This window comes from Salarias fasciatus, chromosome 3, assembly GCF_902148845.1.
Source record: "Salarias fasciatus chromosome 3, fSalaFa1.1, whole genome shotgun sequence".
NCBI lineage: Eukaryota > Metazoa > Chordata > Actinopteri > Blenniiformes > Blenniidae > Salarias > Salarias fasciatus.
Window position 1 is genome coordinate 3087664 of NC_043747.1, and position 16830 is coordinate 3104493.

The window sequence follows — 16830 nt, forward strand, 5'->3', positions numbered from 1 at the left end:
ACAAAAGTCATGGAAACTGCAGGAGCAAATTAAGCCGAGAGAAATTTCACTGACTAAATACAAAACACGAACGCTCCGTATTAAAAACTCAGGAAGTAGCTACGGAAGCCCGACTGGATGAAAATGCAAATTGAAATTTCCACCCAAGGCTGAACTACAAGGCGCCACCTGGTGGTGTATGGACGCTAGAACAGGTGTGGATTTTTCTTTTTACATTTTTGGTTGTGCTGTGACTTTTTTTTTTTTGAAGAAAATGTACCGTGGCTTAAAAAAAGATGGAAAAACACTGTCCTAATCGGTGGTTTCATGACAGTATGTCAACAATGACAGGAACCGACTGATCTGTACACACAGATCACAGCACAGACAGGCCAGAACATCAACCAGGTGAAGCGTCCATTTTTCATGAAAGATGTTTTATTCTTTATTTTTATACCAATGTGAAAGAAGAGATAACGCACACAAAAGATACAGAGGAAAAACTAACTACAAAACAAGACGAGCTGCTGCCTCGGAACACGGACGACCGACCGACCGACGCCTCGCGGGCAGAGTTAACGTGACCAATGATACAGTATCGTAGTGAGAACCGCCGTCTCCACGCCGTTCACGAGCGACCGGACCCAGAGGCGCCTTCTTCGTCGTCGGGCGGACAGGCCACGAAATCGGCCAGCATGGAGGCCATGGCTTCGTCGTCCACCTGGGGACAGAGGACAGGGTCTCTGTCAAGACACTCTTCACATGGCCGGTTGACCGAAACCGCCTCGCCTGACTCCTTCTCTAAATTTGGTTTTTCAACACGTCAAGGCCCCAAAAGCCAGTTCATGAAGGAAACCTCACCTGCTTCTTCTCAGTGCTTTGACCTTCTTCTTCTTCTTCCTCTATTGGCGCCTCCTCTCTCTTCCTCTTCAGGCCTTTCCCTTCCTGTCCGTCGCTCTCTCCTCCGTCTCCGCCTTCTCCTGCTGGCTCCTCCTCCTCCTCCTCCCCCTCCTCCTCCTTCTCGGCCTGTGTCAGCTGCTCGGCTGCGCATGACGATGATGATGATGAAGGTGGAGGGGGCGCGGCCGGAGGCTCCTCCTGCTCCTGGCGGCCGCCGGGCGGCGTGGCGGCCATGTCGGCGTCCGTGACGAGCTGGACTGCAGGCTCCTGTGGAGAACAGGCTCCTGGCGTCAGTGGGCGGAGTCTCCAGACACCCCCCCCCCCACCCCAGGTGTGTGCTCACCTGCTGGCCGGCCGTGCGCTCCTCCTCGGCGGCGGGACTCGGCTCGCCGGGTTTGGCTCCGCCTTCCCAGGATCCGCCCGCTGCCGCCTCCTCCTCCTCCTCCTCCTCCGGCGCGGCGGCGTCTCCTGGCTCCTCCTCCTGCTCCTCCATCGTCCCCCCGGTGACGCACAGGATCTGCGGCATGGTGGGGTCGTCCATCCTGTCGGCGTCCTCCTCCGCCTCCCCCTCCGCCTCCCGCGCCGCCTCCAGCACGCCGATGCTCTCCACCTCCTGCACCTTCATCCTGTCCTCGCCGAACAGCGTCCTGCTGGTCTGCACCTCCTCGATGCCCGCCTCCGGCTCTCCCTCCACGCCGAAGCCGGACGGCCCCCCCTCGTCCACGGGGGCCCGGAGGACCTTGCCGTCCTCCGTCTCCGACTCCTTGTCGTCCCCGCCCTCCAGCGGGGGGATGCCCCCCTCCTCGTCCTCCTCCTCCTCCTCCTCCAGCTCCTCGCCGTCCTCCTCGTCGTAGTCCTCGTACTCCTCGCCGTCGTAGAACTCGTCCTCGGCGATGTCGCTGACCTCCTCCTCCTCGTCCTCCTCGTCCATCCCCTCGTCCTCCTCCTCCTCCAGCTCCTCCTCGTCCTCCATGTCCTCCTCGTCCTCGTCCTCCTCGTCCGTGCTGTTGATGTTGATGACGGCCGAGTCCTCGTTGTTGGCGGGCGGCGGCGGCGGGTGCGGGTGCAGGTGGCGGCCCGGCGGGCCCAGCTGGTTCTGCAGCTGGTGCATCTGGAGCGGCAGGCCCACGGAGGGGGGCTGGCCGGGCGGGGGGGGCTGCATCAGCATCTGCTGCAGCTGGGGCCGGCCGGGCAGCGGGTCGCCCAGACCGCCGGGCGGCGCCGCCAGCGCGCCGGAGTTCAGGGGCGGCACCAGGGACACCACCGAGGCCACGGAGGGCGGGAAGGAGTTGATGGGGGCGGTGGAGGTGGGGAGGAGGGGGGAGGAGGACGCCAGGTCGTTATGGAGCGACGAGCCGTCCACGGTGGAGGGCGCCGCCGCCGGGGGCGCCATGGAGGCGCCGTCCCCCCCGGGCGGCGGGGCCCCGGCGTCGCCGGGCGCGGCGGACAGCACGCTGTGGGAGTTGGGCGGCGCCGCCTCGTCCTGCTGGCCGTCGGCTCCCAGCATGCCGGGCGGGACGATCACCACGCTGTCGTCCGAGTCGCTGTCCAGCGAGATCTCCACGTCCTCCGCCTCCTCCTTGTCGTAGCGCACGAAGACGGGCCGCTGGCCCTCGGGGGGGCCCAGCTCCGGCTGGTGGTGGGCGTGGGGGGACAGCAGCAGGTCCCCCGGGCCCGGGCCCTGCCCCGGGAGGCCCGGCACCAGGGACAGGTGGTTCTCCAAGGAGCCCAGCAGGGACGCCGGACCCGGACCCGGACCCAGGCCCAGCGAGTGGCGGCTGGGGAAGGGGGGTCCGGGGGCGGAGCTTCCCAGCAGGGTGGTAGGAAGGGTGAGCCCGGGGCCCGGGCCCTGGGAGGGGGGCATGACCGGAGCGGCGGGGGTGGGCTTCAGGGCGAGGGGGGGCAGCGGCAGCGAGATGGACGGGGTGCGGGGGTGGAGGATGCAGTTACAGACCGTCAGAGCTTCGGCGCAGAACGACGACACCTGAGGAGAGACGGAGACGCCCGGCAGGACCGCGGGCTGGGTCAGTCCACGTCCTCCGGAGGGGGGACCCACGGGACCGGGACACCCTGTGTGATGGTGTCTGAGCTGGGTCACCTTCAGGTTCCGGTCGATGCGTCCCTTGCTGAGGATGGACGTGGCGCAGGACACGGGAGGAGGCCAGGAGGGCGACGGGACCAGGACCAGAGCCAGGAGCAGCCTGGGGGGCAGCAGGGAGTACAGACATGGAGGGAGCTTCAGCAAGTCACTGCGGACCCGGAGGGACCCGGGGGGACCCGGAGGGACCCGGACGGGTTACCTGTACAGTTCTCTCCTGCTGAGGGCGCTGCCGTACGGCCCGCTGACGCCCCCTGCTGTCTCCAGGGCGGCGCTGCTGGACTGCTGCTGCTGCAGGCGGACGCAGAGCGGCAGAACCACGTCGTGGAGCCTCTGCAGGAAGAGGGACAGACTCAGGATTCAGACCGTGGTTCCAGCGGTCTTGACTCGTGTCTCTCGGAGCCCCTCGGGCGTTCCGGCCGCTGACGAGCGGAGACAGGCGTGTACCTTGTGGACGTCGTCCTTGAGAAGCGTGCCGCTGGTCAGGATGATGTGTCTCAGAGCTGCGGAGACAGGAAGTCCTCCGATGACATGAGAGCGACCGTGAACCGGGGCCGCAGACCAGCGCCCGAACGCCGGCTCTCACCTTTCAGGGCGGACAGACAGGAGTCCTGATTCGCCACCAGGTCTCCCTTCCTCTGCAGCGCCGGCCCCATCCCGTCGGCGATGACCAGCTGCTTGGTCCTGCGGGGTCCGGGTTTCCCTCCGGCCACCACCTCGCCGGACAGCGCCCCCCGGAGCTGCGGGGCAGAGCGGGCGCAGGTCAGAGTCCCTCTAGAGGACCAGAGTCTCGTGGAGCCGTCCGATCCGGGCTCACCTTGACGGAGTCAGCGCTCGGAGTGATGTCTCCCAGGAGGTGGTTGAACAGGAGCTCCGAGTGAGTCTGGCTGCCCTGAAGGACGCCGGTCGAGGCTCCGCCCACCTGGACCCACAGCGCCAAGGTCTTATAGACCGACACCCGCACGGAGCTGCGGACACACACAGGACAGACTGAGCCCGCAGCTCCGGTCCCCGGCCGTCCTCTGGGACAGGTGTGTGTCCCACCTGAAGGCTCGCTGCTGCCCCACGCTGGCCTCCGGCAGCGGCGTCCAGGAGGACAGCGTCTGAGAGAACAGCCTCTGCAGCACCGCGGCGTACTGGACCAGGCCGCCGCGGACCCTGAGGGACACACACACACAGAGACCGTCTGACACCAAGACCTGTGTGTGTGTGTGTGTGTGTGTGTGTGTCTGTGTGTACTCACGATGTGATGAGCCCAGCCAGGACCTCCAGTGTGTTGGTATGTATCGCAGGAAGAACCAGAAGCCTCACACTCCCATCTCCTGTTAGGTTCTGACACACGGAACACAGACAGAGGATCACACTCCACCTCTATTTAGCCTGTGTGTGTGTGTGTGTGTGTGTGCGTGAGAGAGAGAGTGTGTGTGTTGAACTCACGATGCTCTTGGAGCTGACGGCCAGCGCTCTGCACACCGTGTTGAGGATCCGCCTGGCCGGCAGACGGACGGCTGTGGCCGGATCCACTCTGAGAGACAGAGAGTGACAATCCTCAACTTGTCCTCTGCCATGAAAGATCAGCAACTGTGTGTGTGTGTGTGTGTGTGTGTATACCTGAGTGTGTGTTTGAGTGCCAGGCAGACTGCAGTGTATCTGTGCAGCAGCTGCAGCAGCAGCAGGGGGTCTGTCTGGTCCAGGTGGGGGAAGGGCAGCTCCACGCCGGGCCCCTGGTACTGCAGCGCCCCGTCTGCGGGACCGCGCACACACACACACACGCACACGCACACGCACACACACAGCGCCCCGTCTGACTTCACCCGGTCTGAAACCCAGTCCCCCGTCCCGCAGGCGGCTCTCCTCCTACCCGTCTCTGCGCCTTGGTACATCTGGCTCAGCAGCCCATTGGCCGAGGCCAGCAGGCAGTGGATCTGATTGGTCCAGGCCTCGGCCCTGCCGGCGCTCAGCCCGCGGTCCAGCAGGCCGCCCAGACACGGCAGGCGGCCAAAACACTGGCACGCCATCTGGGGGAGGGCAGGGCAGAGAGGTGCTGCAGGCGGTCAGGGGTCAGAGGTCAGAGGTCACACAGAGAAAGAAGAACTAACCTCCTGCGTCTTCCGGTTGGTGCTGTCCATCTTGGAGAGGACATAGGCTCCGAGCTTGTCCTAAAAGAGGAGACGGACAGCTGCAGATGAGCCAGTCTGGGCCAGAGAGAGAGAGAAAGAGAGAGAGAGTCTGTGGGGAGGTCTCTCACCCTCAGGGATCCGCAGGCCCGGGGGTAAAAGGTCATACAGGCCGTCATCCCCTCCATCGCTGCCAGCTCGCACTGAGAACGCAGGAAGGACCACAGTAACGACACAGCTTCACCCGTTCACCCTCACCTCACTCATTCACGCTGCCGATGACCCGAGGCCGGCCGGGACCGAAGCCCGGGGTTTCCCCCCGGGGCCGTCCGGGCGCCGCGCCCCCAGATCCTCAGTCCAGATCAGCTGAGAAGGCTTCTGCTGCGCCGTGCGCCTCACCTCGGTCTTCAGGCCCATCAGGGACGTCAGGATCCCCAGGATGGAGTTGAGCCCCACCTCGCGGGCCAGCTCCGCCAGCTGGGACGAGTACTGCAGCACGTCCTTCAGGACGTTGACGGCGAGCTGGACGGTCTGAACCGGAGCCTGGGACTGGAGCGGGGAAAACACAAGGGTGAGAGGCGACAGCAACCGGCCCTGCAGTCCGGTCCATCAGAACTGACAAAAACACGCTGAGGTCCCAGGACGGATCCCTGAGGAACCCCCACCTGAATGATCTGCTGCAGCGAGCGCAGCCAGGACAGACAGTGCTGCTGGAACAGGTCGCTGGAGCTGTCCTTCACCAGCATGGACAGCAGGCACAGGCCCTCGAACCTGCAGAGACAGACAGACGGTCCGGGTCAGAAACACCGCTGATGTGTGTCTGAAGAGGACAGCTCAGAGAGCGGCTCCACATCCCCAAGCAGGACCATCAACCAAACGTGTGTCTGAGTCTGGCTGGATGGAGCAGTGTGGAGGACCGGGGGACCGAGGACCGGGTCCCCGGTCCCCCGGGTCCCCTGCCGGACACCTGTCCTCACCTGGTTTTGTTGGAACCCAGTTTGGCATTGCTGAAGCCGACCAGCCCCCCGAGAGCTCCGGAGCCCTGCGGAGACAAACAGCGCCGTTACAGCCCGGAACCACGGTAACGGAGGGGGCAGAACCGGGGAGCCGCCGAGCCGCGCCACGGGGGAGTCGTACCTGCGAGCTGAACGCGCCGTGCTCCCGGTAGCAGGCCAGCAGCGCCGGGACATGCTCGGGCCGCTGCTCCTTCAGGACCGACACCAGCCCGTCGGTGAGCCGCAGCACGGACGGCCCATGCAGCCACGAAGCAGCCATGTTGTCTTCCCGCCGCGTCATCACCGCGCGACGGCGTGACGTCAGCTCTTTGTGCTGCGGCGGCGGCGGGCTGCGCGTGAAGTGTGTGGCTGCGCGGCGCGGGGCTGCCTCCGGGTCCGGGATGGCCAACGAGCGGCTCCGAGCGCTGGAGGACGTGGAGAAGGAGATCGCCATGGTGCTGCAGTACGCCGGTGAGGAGCCCGGTCCCGGTCCCGGTCCCGGTCTCTGAGGACCGGCTGATCCGGTCCCGTCTCTCTCTCTGTTTACAGGAAACATCGTTCTGGAGCTCTCCAAAGACAAGCACAACGCCAGCTCCCTGGACAGACACCTGGCCCAGTTCCAGAGCTCCATCAACCGGGTGGAGAACGAGCTGGGCTCCCAGATCCGCTACCTGACCCAGGTCCGGCCCCGCAGACCCGGACGGACAGGAGGACACCGGAGGACAGACTGATGACGTCTTCACGTGTCTTCCCTGCAGGTCGCCACCGGCCAGCCTCATGAGGGGTCCACCTACTCGGCCCGGAAGGACTGCCAGATGGCCCTGAACCGGGCCGAGTACGCCAAGGTCAAGCTGGGAGAGCTGGGCCGGACCTGCGAGGTCATGCTGGAGCAGCCGGGGCAGCAGGGGCCGCAGGGGTGAGGGCCGAGCCACCGCAGGGATCCACAGCTGGAATCCACTAGGATCCACCAAGATCTACTACAGGGATCCACCGAGATCCACAGCTGAGATACACCAGGGTCAACTATGATCAACTGCTGAGATCCGCCTGCGGGATCCACCCAGATCCACTAAGATCCACCGCTGAGATCCACTAAGATCCACCTCTCGGGACTGTGTGCTCTCCATCTCCCACACACTGAAGTGTTTGATAGTGTGTGTGTGTGTGTGTGTGTGTGTGTGTGTGTGTGTGTGTTGTGTGTGTGTGTGTGTGTGTGGTGTGTGTGTGGTGTGTGTGTGTGTGTGTGTCGGGCTGCCATGTTCCAGGCCGTCTCTTTTTGTAAAAACCTCTCAGAAGGCTCCAATATTTTCTTTAACAGTGAATAAAACCTCTGTGGAAGTGTTTGTTTGTTTGTTTGTTTGTTTGTTTGTTCTGTGAACGGGGAAAGAGCAGAGCCTCAGAGTTATGTGGAAATAATTCTTGGTCAAACTCTAATCTGTTCTGTTCTCTACGGAGCCCCGGACATGACATGGTAAAAAAAAAAATTTAATTGTGGCCACGAATTACTAATTCGTTCCCACGAATTAGTTATATCATTCATATACTGAACAGTTCAGTAAAGTTGGCAGCATATTGACAGATACGGACTTTCAGTCTCAATAACTCTTTAACAAAATGTCAGTAACATACAAAGGGCGCTGCATCCCATCGTTGTGAGGTGGACGATATGCTACAAGTTCATTTTTATTAAAAATATCTGTCTATCAAGCAGCAGAAACAATATTGATTTCAATCAGCACCCGGAAGTGCTGCGGGCTTCAGGGACCGTGTACAACTTACAAGACGCAGCAACAGTGAAGACAAATAGCTCAAAAAAACAAAAAAAAAAACAAAAAAAAACCCAACAACTAAAACAACAACAACAAAAAAGACGTAATACCACCACTGGGATTTACTGCAGTGTCACCATAATCGCTACAACCTTCATTTGTCTCCTATCAAATTTATTGGATATGGTGTTTGTCTTCACTGTTGCTGCGTCTTGTAAGTTGTAGACGGTCCCTGAAGCCCGCAGCACTACCGGGTGCTGATTGAAATCAATATTGTTTCTGCTGCTTGATAGACAGATATTTTTAATAAAAATGAACTTGTAGCATATCGTCCACCTCACAACGATGGGATGCAGCGCCCTTTGTATGTTACTGACATTTTGTTAAAGAGTTATTGAGACTGAAAGTCCGTATCTGTCAATATGCTGCCAACTTTACTGAACTGTTCAGTATATGAATGATATAACTAATTCGTGGGAACGAATTAGTAATTCGTGGGAACGAATTAGTAATTCGTGGCCACAATTTAATTTTTTTTTTACCATGTCATGTCCGGGGCTCCGTAGTTCTGGAGGGTCTCAGCGACTCAAACTATGATTTGAGTGTTTTTTTTTCTCTGGTTTCTTCCTCAACACATCAGTTCAGGTTATTTTGTTTGAACATTTCCTTTTATTTTCTGATCTAAATAGTTAAACCTCCACCGCCTGCAGTGCCTGTCACCAATAAGTCTGATCAGTCAGAATGTCAGCAGGACGGATTGATATTTCGGATTTAGTCTTTTTCACAGGTCTGAGCTGAAACGGATTGAATTGTAAAATCGTGTCAAGGTGTTTTGATTTATGATTAAAAACTTTAAAGTTAAACTGAACCTTCACGGAGTTTCTTGGAACAGGTTTTACAGCCATCCTGACACTAACACTGTTATTTACCTGCATTTATTTTGTGTTTGAGGTTTAGCAAAACACACTAATTAATTTTCTATATTCAGTGTTTGCAGTGATGAAGACGCTGGAGGCCTCCGGGGTCTTCATCACTGCAGACGCTGAATATGGAAAAGTGGTTCATTTATTTATTTTATGGGGTTTTTTGTACTTTATGACCCTGGGGGTGCAGGTCTTCAGCATCCTCTGCAGAAGGATCCAGTGTTTTTTCATCCGCGCTGCAGCTTCGTCCCCCCCCCCCGCAGGAAGCAGCTCTCTCAATAAAGGTCAGACTCATCACTGAACTCGCTCCAAACATCTTCTGTATGAAGTCGGGGTGGCGCAGTCAGAAGCTTTTATTGTGAAGAGGGCCGGAAGCGGGCCGGTGCACGCCTTGCTGCGGCAGTGAGGGCGGGGCTGACGCACACGCCGCCCGGCTCCACAGTCCAATCCAGGCCCGTTCCCCCGGCTCCACGCTGCCCGGCTCCAGGCCCGTTATCTCCGGCTGTGACACAGAAGAAAGACGACCATGGCTCCCGGGGCTCTGCGCGCGCTCTGCCTGCTGCTGCCGCTGCTGCTGCCGCCGCAAGGTAAGGCTTTGTGCCGGCGGAGGGGGGCCGGGGGGGCCGGGGGGGCCGGGACCTGCCTCTTTGTCCCGCAGTGCGCTCCAGGCCGGTTCCGCCAGGCGCACCTGCCGCCATGGAGCGCTGCCGCACCGGGAGGCGCCCCGCCGCCCCGCAGCCCCGCAGCCCTTTGTGCCGCAGCCAGGCCGGGCACGGTGCCCCGGTCCCCCGGTCCCCCGGTCCCCCGGTCCCCCGGTCCTCCGGTCCCCCGGTCCCCCGGTTCTCCTCCTGTAACCTCCACCCCTCCTCCGTTCCTCCCTCAAAGCGGCTCCGAGCCGTGATTTGTGTCCTGGTTCAGGGTGCAGCTCCGCCATCAGGGAGGAGAGTCTCCACCTGCCAGCCTGGGAGCCCCCCCCCCCCCCCCCCCCCCCCCCCCCCCACACACACACACACACACACACACACACACCCCGCTCCTCCATCATCCTGCTCCTCCACCTCCATCACTCCTCCATCTCATCTCTCATCTCTCCTCCATCTCCTCATCCCTCATCCTCCCTCTCTCCTCCTCCTCCTCCCTCTCTCCTCCTCCTCCTCCCTCTTTCTCCTCCTCCTCCCTCTCTCCTCCTCCTCCCTCTCTCCTCCTCCTCCCTCTCTCCTCCTCCTCCTCCTCCTCCCTCTCTCCTCCTCCTCCTCCCTCTCTCCTCCTCCTCCTCCCTCTCTCCTCCTCCTCCCTCTCTCCTCCTCCTCCTCCTCCTCCCTCTCTCCTCCTCCTCCTCCCTCTCTCCTCCTCCTCCCTCTCTCCTCCTCCTCCTCCTCCTCCCTCTCTCCTCCTCCTCCTCCCTCTCTCCTCCTCCTCCCTCTCTCCTCCTCCACCTCCTCCACCTCCCTCTCTTCCTCCACATGTCATCTCTGTCGTCTTATTTTGAAGGAGACTTCAGAAACTGAGTCTGCTCTCCTCTCATTTAAATCCCTGCAATCCCTGCATTTCCCAGAAGTGAGGAAATAAACCTGCAGCGGGTCGTTTCCATGACGACCGACTGTCTGTCAGACTCCGGATGCGGTGCGGTTTCATTTCCTACATTGCCCTTCTTCCTCTTCTTGGCTCACTGATCTTCATCTGGGGCGACCTGCTTGAAAGAGTGTTTATTTTCAATCAGGATGATGAAAATAACCCCCCCCCCCCCCCCACCCACACACACACACACACACACACACACACACACACACACACAGCCCCGTACTGACATGTGTCCTCCGTTCTCTCTGCAGTCGTCTCTCAGGATGACTTTGACCTCTCAGATGCTCTGGATGGTGGGAGTGAGTAACACACACACACACACACACACACACACACACACACACACACACACACACACACTCGTCGGTCCTTTTGAAACCCGGCTTTTCTGAACAAACCCTTTGATCCTCCACTGCGTCCTCCTGGGAGACGGGGGAGGCGTTAAAGATGCAGAGATGGTTTTAAACATCAGGTTTTATCGTCTGTGAGCAGCGATGACGCCGAAGCCCGCCGTCCCAGCAGCGCCGGGAGCCGGAGGAGCCGGAGGAGCCGGAGGAGCCGGAGGAGCCGGAGGAGCCGGAGGAGGTGAGAGCCACGCACACACAACTGATCTCCAGCAGATAAACTCACCTACGTTTACAAGAACCAGCTTCAGGACTGCAGTTTGACCTGGATCACATCTGAGCTGCTCAGCGTGTTCTTGTCCTGAAAGTGTCTCCGTCTCTCCGTCTCTCCGTCTCTCCGTCTCTCCGTCTCCTGGCAGACTTTTCTCTGGAAGACATGTTTGACCTGGACGACCCTGTCTCCACCTCCACCACCACCACCAAGGCTCCACCCAAAGTTACCCCCAAGGTCCCTGCAGGCACCAAAGCTCCCGCCAAACCCAAACCCAAACCAGGTGAGCTGCCCTGACGCCCCCCAGGCCGGTCCCACTACAGCTTCTTCATTTCAATGCCGCTTTTTATTCTTTCGCTCTTTGCAAACTTTGTTTTTCATCTGAGTTAAATTGATTTGAAGTTAGAGACATGTTTGATTTAATCAGACAGCAGATGAAGAGCAGAGGACCAGCAGGGACAGGAGCTGCTCGGACTGACTGAAGCAAAGAGACAAGCAGGAGGACAGGAGAGAAAACAGCCGTCTGACAAACAGTCTGACGGCTTCACTGGAACACTGAGTCCCCACGGGGTGTCTCAGTCCCCACAGGGTGTCTCAGTCCCCACGGGGTGTCTCAGTCCCCACGGGGTGTCTCAGTCCTCACAGGGTGTCTCAGTCCTCACAGGGTGTCTCATTCATTTAAGAATTTCAGTTAGATTTTTTTTCCTTTGTTTTCTGACCTTTGACCCCCACAGCTGCTGACGACTTCGACCTGGCGGACGCCTTGGACCCCAGTAATGACCTGGACAGGAAGAAGGGTCAGGGAGGTGGGTGTGAGCGCCGGGGCCGGGTGTGAGTGGCTGTGATCGCCTGCCGTCACGTCCATCAGGGCTGCAGCACTCGGCCACGCCGCGGCCTCGCCGATCCGACCAATCGGAAGCTGCTGAGTTTTGTGGTTAATGTTAAAATATTGATGTGCTGTCAGTCGGTGGACACGCTGACATGAAAACGTCTTTAAAACTGGAGATCAGTGAGAGTGTGTGTGGCGTGCTGCAGCCCTGCTTCAGACCCACTTGGCGCTGGACTCAGTGAGGTCCAGCCTCGGTTCAGGGAACAATGTGTCTCATTCTCTGAACTCCGGGAAAAACACTTGGAGAGTCTCTTCGGCCGCTGCCCTTTTTCCCACAAAGATGTCCTCTGAGCGCCGTCTCGTCCAAGTCTTTGCTCCCAGACAGAGTGTGTTCATGTGTTCGCGCCTCCCACTCGTCTCTACAGCCGCCTGTTTCACGTTCCTCAGTTCATCAACTCATCAGCATCCTGCTGGACAGGACGGTTGATGAGACAACACGCTTCACCGTGCTTTCAGATCCAAACCAAGTTTGGTTTGATGCCACTAATCGCTGTGTTTTGAGACTTTTAGTGTGAAACGCTGCATTTTCACTGTGATGACTGTCTGTCCCTGTCTCCGTCTTCGCCTCCGTCTCCGTCCCTGTCCCCATCCCCGTCTCCGTCCCCGTCCCCGTCCCTGTCCCCGTCCCCGTCCCCGTCCCCGTCCCTGTCCCCGTCCCCATCCCTGTCCCCGTCCCCGTCTCTGTCTCCGTCTCTCAGGAGGACTATCTGACAGTGATCTGTTTGAATTGGGTAACGATGACACCTACAAACCTGACAAAGGCAAAGGTGAGGTCTGCAGCGCCCCCCCCCCCCCCCCCCCCCCCCCCCCCCCACACACACACACACACACACACACAGCATCAAACTCCCCCCACAGAGTCAAAGTTCCCCCCCCCTCATAGTGTCGGCCCTTCTCCCTCCACAGGGGGGCGCCCCAGTGCCGATGATAGGATCAACCAGCATGACGACAATGGTGGTGAGTTTTTTGTGTGTGCGTGTGTGTGCGTGTGTGTGTGCGTGTGTGTGTGTGTTCGCATGTGTCTAAGTATGTGTGTTTTCAGAAACCACGGCGGAGGTGGGAACCATCGCGGGGATCGTCAGCGCGGTTGCCATGGCGCTGGTGGGAGCCATCAGCAGCTACATCTCCTACCAGAAGAAGAAGCTGTGCTTCAGCATCCAGCGTGAGTAAGACCACCAGAGACCACCAGAGACCACCAGAGACCACCAGAGAGAGACCACCAGAGACCACCAGAGACCACCAGAGACCACCAGAGACCACCAGAGACCACCAGAGAGAGACCACCAGAGACCACCAGAGACCACCAGAGACCACCAGAGACCACCAGAGAGAGACCACCAGAGAGAGACCACCAGGGAGAGACCACCAGAGACCACCAGAGAGAGACCACCAGAGACCACCAGAGACCACCAGAGACCACCAGAGAGAGACCACCAGAGACCACCAGAGACCACCAGAGACCACCAGAGAGAGACCACCAGAGACCACCAGAGACCACCAGAGAGAGACCACCAGAGACCACCAGGGAGAGACCACCAGAGACCACCAGAGAGAGACCACCAGAGACCACCAGAGAGAGACCACCAGAGACCACCAGGGAGAGACCACCAGAGACCACCAGAGAGAGATCACCAGAGACCACCAGGGAGAGACCACCAGAGACCACCAGAGACCACCAGAGAGAGATCACCAGAGACCACCAGGGAGAGACCACCAGAGACCACCAGAGACCACCAGAGAGAGACCACCAGAGACCACCAGAGAGAGACCACCAGAGACCACCAGGGAGAGACCACCAGAGACCACCAGAGAGAGATCACCAGAGACCACCAGAGACCACCTGAGACCACCAGGGAGAGACCACCAGGGAGAGACCACCAGGGAGAGACCACCAGAGACCACCAGGGAGAGACCACCAGAGACCACCAGAGACCACCTGAGACCACCAGGGAGAGAGAGAGACCATCAGGGAGAGACCACCAGAGACCACCAGAGAGAGATCACCAGAGACCACCAGAGACCACCTGAGACCACCAGGGAGAGACCACCAGGGAGAGACCACCAGGGAGAGACCACCAGAGACCACCAGGGAGAGACCACCAGAGACCACCAGAGACCACCTGAGACCACCAGGGAGAGAGAGAGAGACCATCAGGGAGAGACCACCAGAGAGAGACCACAAGGGAGAGAGAGAGACCACCAGGGAGAGACCACCAGAGAGAGACCACAAGGGAGAGAGAGAGACCACCAGAGAGAGACCACCAGAGACCACAAGGGAGACCACCAGGGAGAGAGAGAGACCACCAGGGAGAGAGAGAGACCACCAGAGACCACAAGGGAGACCACCAGGGAGAGAGAGAGACCACCAGGGAGAGAGAGAGACTACCAGAGAGAGAGGAATTTATTTCTTCCATGAAAATCAGAATAAACAACTGTTGACATTGGTGGTGGTGACGTAATTTTCGCGGTCCGCGTTTCGAGTCGTATGGACTTTATTTATTTTCGGCAGTTTTAGAGGAACTTAATGTAATGAAACGAGCGGATCGTCGGGAGCTTAACAACGCGGACATTTTCAAAGCTGAAGCGTCAAAGTTAATCGAGAAAGAAAGACGAGAAAAATACTGTTTACTTCCGGGAGACGTCTCTACGTCACGGCCGCCCCGTCCAATCAGAAATCTTCACACACCCCGGCGTGAGAGAGGATTTAATCCTTCGTTTTTCCCATGTAAACACGACGCTCATGAATATAATCTTGAATTACTTCATTCAGAATAAACCAATTTCAAATTAAAAGCACCAGGTAACCTTCCATGGTTGTTTTCCGTCTCTAGGAAGTAAACAGGGATTTTCTCCTCTTTGTTTCTTGATTAACTTTGAAATGACAGCTTTAAAAGTGTGTGCGGGCGCCCGTCCATCCGCTCACTTCATTATATCCAATTTACACGGTCACCTCAGGGCAGAATTAGGTTTTAATTTGGATTTATAGAGGAATATGAAGTCCTGTGTGAACACATGGACTCCGTGTCGGTTTGAGTGTCACTTTTATGCATCTGAAATGTGTGTGTGTGTGTGTGTGTGTGTGTGTGTGTGTGTGTGTGTGTGTGTGTGTGTGTGTGTGTGTGTTCTAACAGAGAGTCTGAACACTGACATGGTGAAGGCGGAGAACCCTGAAGCAGTGGTGGCTACAGAACCTCAAGGTACGACTGGAGCGTCTCCACTCAGCATGGAGGGAGGCGTGAGGAGGACGCAGCAGAGGGCGGGGCAGCTGGAGGCAGGGTGGGGCAGCTGGAGGCAGGGTGGGGCAGCTGGACGCAGGGTGGGGCAGCTGGAGGAAGGATGGAGGCAGGATGGAGGCAGGATGGAGGCAGCTGGAGGCAGGGTGGAGGCAGGTGGAGGCAGGGTGGAGGCAGGATGGAGGCAGGATGGGGCAGCTGGAGGCAGGATGGAGGCAGCTGGAGGCAGGGTGGAGGCAGGATGGAGGCAGGATGGGGCAGCTGGAGGCAGGATGGAGGCAGGATGGAGGCAAGGTGGAGGCAGGGTGGAGGCAGGATGGAGGCAGGATGGAGGCAGCTGGAGGCAGGGTGGAGGCAGGGTGGAGGCAGGTGGAGGCAGGGTGGAGGCAGCTGGAGGCAGGGTGGAGGCAGCTGGAGGCAGGGTGGAGGCAGCTGGAGGCAGGGTGGAGGCAGGATGGGGCAGCTGGAGGCAGGATGGAGGCAGGGTGGAGGCAGGTGGAGGCAGGGTGGAGGCAGGTGGAGGCAGGGTGGAGGCAGGTGGAGGCAGGGTGGAGGCAGGATGGAGGCAGGATGGGGGCAGGATGGAGGCAGCTGGAGGCAGGATGGGGCAGCTGGAGGCAGCTGGAGGCAGGATGGAGACAGGGTGCAGGCAGGTGGAGGCAGGGTGGAGGCAGGTGGAGGCAGGTGGAGTAACGTCCTCTTTTCTCTCTGCAGCCCAACAGACTCTGCTGGAGCCGCCCAACGCTGAACCCCCCACCGAGGAGAACGCTGTGTAACACACACTCTCTCAAACACACACTGAAAACATGCACACACACACACACTCTGAAACACACACATACACTGAAACACACACACAGGGATTTCTAGTCCTTTTACTGAATGTGAAGTTTTTTTAAGCTGACAGTTGTTCAGTTTGTGTAAATATATAATGTATTGTTTTTCCGCCGTTTGTGTGTGTGTGCGTGTGTGTGTGTGTGGCTTTTTCACTGCGAGCTGCAGAGAGGAACTTGTCACACAGTTCACACACACACACACACACACAGACACACACCCTGCTCCTGCTCCTTTGAGTTGTTTTAATTCGATTGATGAAATCCAGACCTCTGATCAGGGATTTGTCATTTCCTGGCTTTTTTGTTTTTTTTGATTTTCCTGAGGCTCTGATTGGATGTTCGGGACGTCCCGCCTTCTGGTGCACACGTTAACACGTTTTCCCGGTTTTAAGAATCTGGTTCTGCTTCTCGATCGACACCCGGAGCGTCCTGGAGAAAGAAACCAGAATAGTTAAATATCAGTTTAAAAAAAGCTAAATGAGCGAAATCACCTTGAAGGAAGGTAAAATGTTGAGCTCACAGAAACAGATCTGACGTTTTCTCGCAGTTCCATTCAGACGTGATGCACTTTTGACCATTTTCCCAGCTTTTTATGAGCCCAGCAGCTCTTGCTGTTTCGTTTCGGTATTTTAGCCCCCCGGTGGACAAATTATGAACTGCAGATATTCTGAAATATTTTAACCAAGGGCCGGTTTGGGCCCCGCGGGCCGCATGTTTGACCCCAGGAATCACAAACCCGTGTAAATACAGAGGCAGACTCTCTGCTCTTGAGTTTCCTGAACCCGAACTGATAACATAGCCTGTCAGCGGTTCGACCATCCCGTCGAACTCCTGACGTGTGATCGGTCTCTCTGATTGGCTGATTGATCGTTGCGTTGATGATGATGAAAAGTTG

The 16830-nt window shown here is 58.3% G+C and overlaps 3 protein-coding genes across 4 annotated transcripts; 2 read left to right on the top strand and 1 right to left on the bottom strand.

Moving 5' to 3' along the window:
- Positions 1 to 607: 607 nt before the first annotated feature.
- Positions 608 to 6390, bottom strand: pelp1 (proline, glutamate and leucine rich protein 1). Its single transcript, XM_030088377.1, has 19 exons — positions 6232 to 6390; positions 6072 to 6136; positions 5760 to 5865; positions 5494 to 5643; positions 5226 to 5297; positions 5077 to 5136; positions 4839 to 4995; positions 4589 to 4721; positions 4415 to 4502; positions 4221 to 4309; positions 4022 to 4135; positions 3795 to 3945; positions 3564 to 3717; positions 3425 to 3480; positions 3180 to 3310; positions 1901 to 3128; positions 1223 to 1696; positions 892 to 1146; positions 608 to 700 (listed from the first exon to the last, which is right to left on the bottom strand). The coding sequence occupies exons 1-19, from the start codon at positions 6388 to 6390 to the stop codon at positions 608 to 610; spliced, it is 3735 nt and encodes a 1244-aa protein (XP_029944237.1).
- A 13-nt stretch (positions 6391 to 6403) lies between these two features.
- Positions 6404 to 7432, top strand: med11 (mediator complex subunit 11). The gene is made up of 3 exons (XM_030087956.1): positions 6404 to 6560; positions 6639 to 6769; positions 6848 to 7432. The coding sequence occupies exons 1-3, from the start codon at positions 6491 to 6493 to the stop codon at positions 7007 to 7009; spliced, it is 363 nt and encodes a 120-aa protein (XP_029943816.1). The 5' UTR covers positions 6404 to 6490; the 3' UTR covers positions 7010 to 7432.
- A 1791-nt stretch (positions 7433 to 9223) lies between these two features.
- Positions 9224 to 16144, top strand: cd99l2 (CD99 molecule-like 2). Of its 2 annotated transcripts, XM_030085268.1 has the most exons (11): positions 9224 to 9368; positions 10614 to 10661; positions 10855 to 10947; positions 11126 to 11260; positions 11712 to 11783; positions 12565 to 12633; positions 12773 to 12823; positions 12909 to 13028; positions 14998 to 15063; positions 15814 to 15881; positions 16123 to 16144. In XM_030085268.1, exons 1-10 carry the CDS (start codon positions 9308 to 9310, stop codon positions 15873 to 15875), a joined length of 777 nt encoding a protein of 258 aa, XP_029941128.1. In that variant the 5' UTR covers positions 9224 to 9307; the 3' UTR covers positions 15876 to 15881; positions 16123 to 16144. The 2 variants fall into 2 exon arrangements, with proteins under 2 accessions (XP_029941128.1, XP_029941118.1); XM_030085258.1 differs by lacking the exon at positions 16123 to 16144 and having other exon boundaries at positions 15814 to 16110.
- The last annotated feature ends 686 nt before the right edge of the window (positions 16145 to 16830 follow it).

What these genes read in the sequence shown, in the direction of transcription:
- pelp1 (XM_030088377.1), bottom strand. Translation starts at nt 6,390, where the DNA reads ATGACGCGGCGGGAAGACAACATGGCTGCTTCGTGGCTGCATGGGCCG. An exon ending in GTACCAAGGCGCAGAGACGG is followed by an intron (nt 4,722 to 4,838) that starts GTAGGAGGAGAG and finishes GCGGTCCCGCAG; the next exon opens with ACGGGGCGCTGCAGTACCAG. An exon ending in CTGGCTGGGCTCATCACATC is followed by an intron (nt 4,136 to 4,220) that starts GTGAGTACACAC and finishes TGTGTCCCTCAG; the next exon opens with GGTCCGCGGCGGCCTGGTCC.
- cd99l2 (XM_030085268.1), top strand. Translation starts at nt 9,308, where the DNA reads ATGGCTCCCGGGGCTCTGCGCGCGCTCTGCCTGCTGCTGCCGCTGCTG. An exon ending in AGCCGGAGGAGCCGGAGGAG is followed by an intron (nt 10,948 to 11,125) that starts GTGAGAGCCACG and finishes GTCTCCTGGCAG; the next exon opens with ACTTTTCTCTGGAAGACATG. An exon ending in CAAACCCAAACCCAAACCAG is followed by an intron (nt 11,261 to 11,711) that starts GTGAGCTGCCCT and finishes TGACCCCCACAG; the next exon opens with CTGCTGACGACTTCGACCTG.
- med11 (XM_030087956.1), top strand. Translation starts at nt 6,491, where the DNA reads ATGGCCAACGAGCGGCTCCGAGCGCTGGAGGACGTGGAGAAGGAGATC. An exon ending in CATGGTGCTGCAGTACGCCG is followed by an intron (nt 6,561 to 6,638) that starts GTGAGGAGCCCG and finishes CTCTGTTTACAG; the next exon opens with GAAACATCGTTCTGGAGCTC. An exon ending in AGATCCGCTACCTGACCCAG is followed by an intron (nt 6,770 to 6,847) that starts GTCCGGCCCCGC and finishes TCTTCCCTGCAG; the next exon opens with GTCGCCACCGGCCAGCCTCA.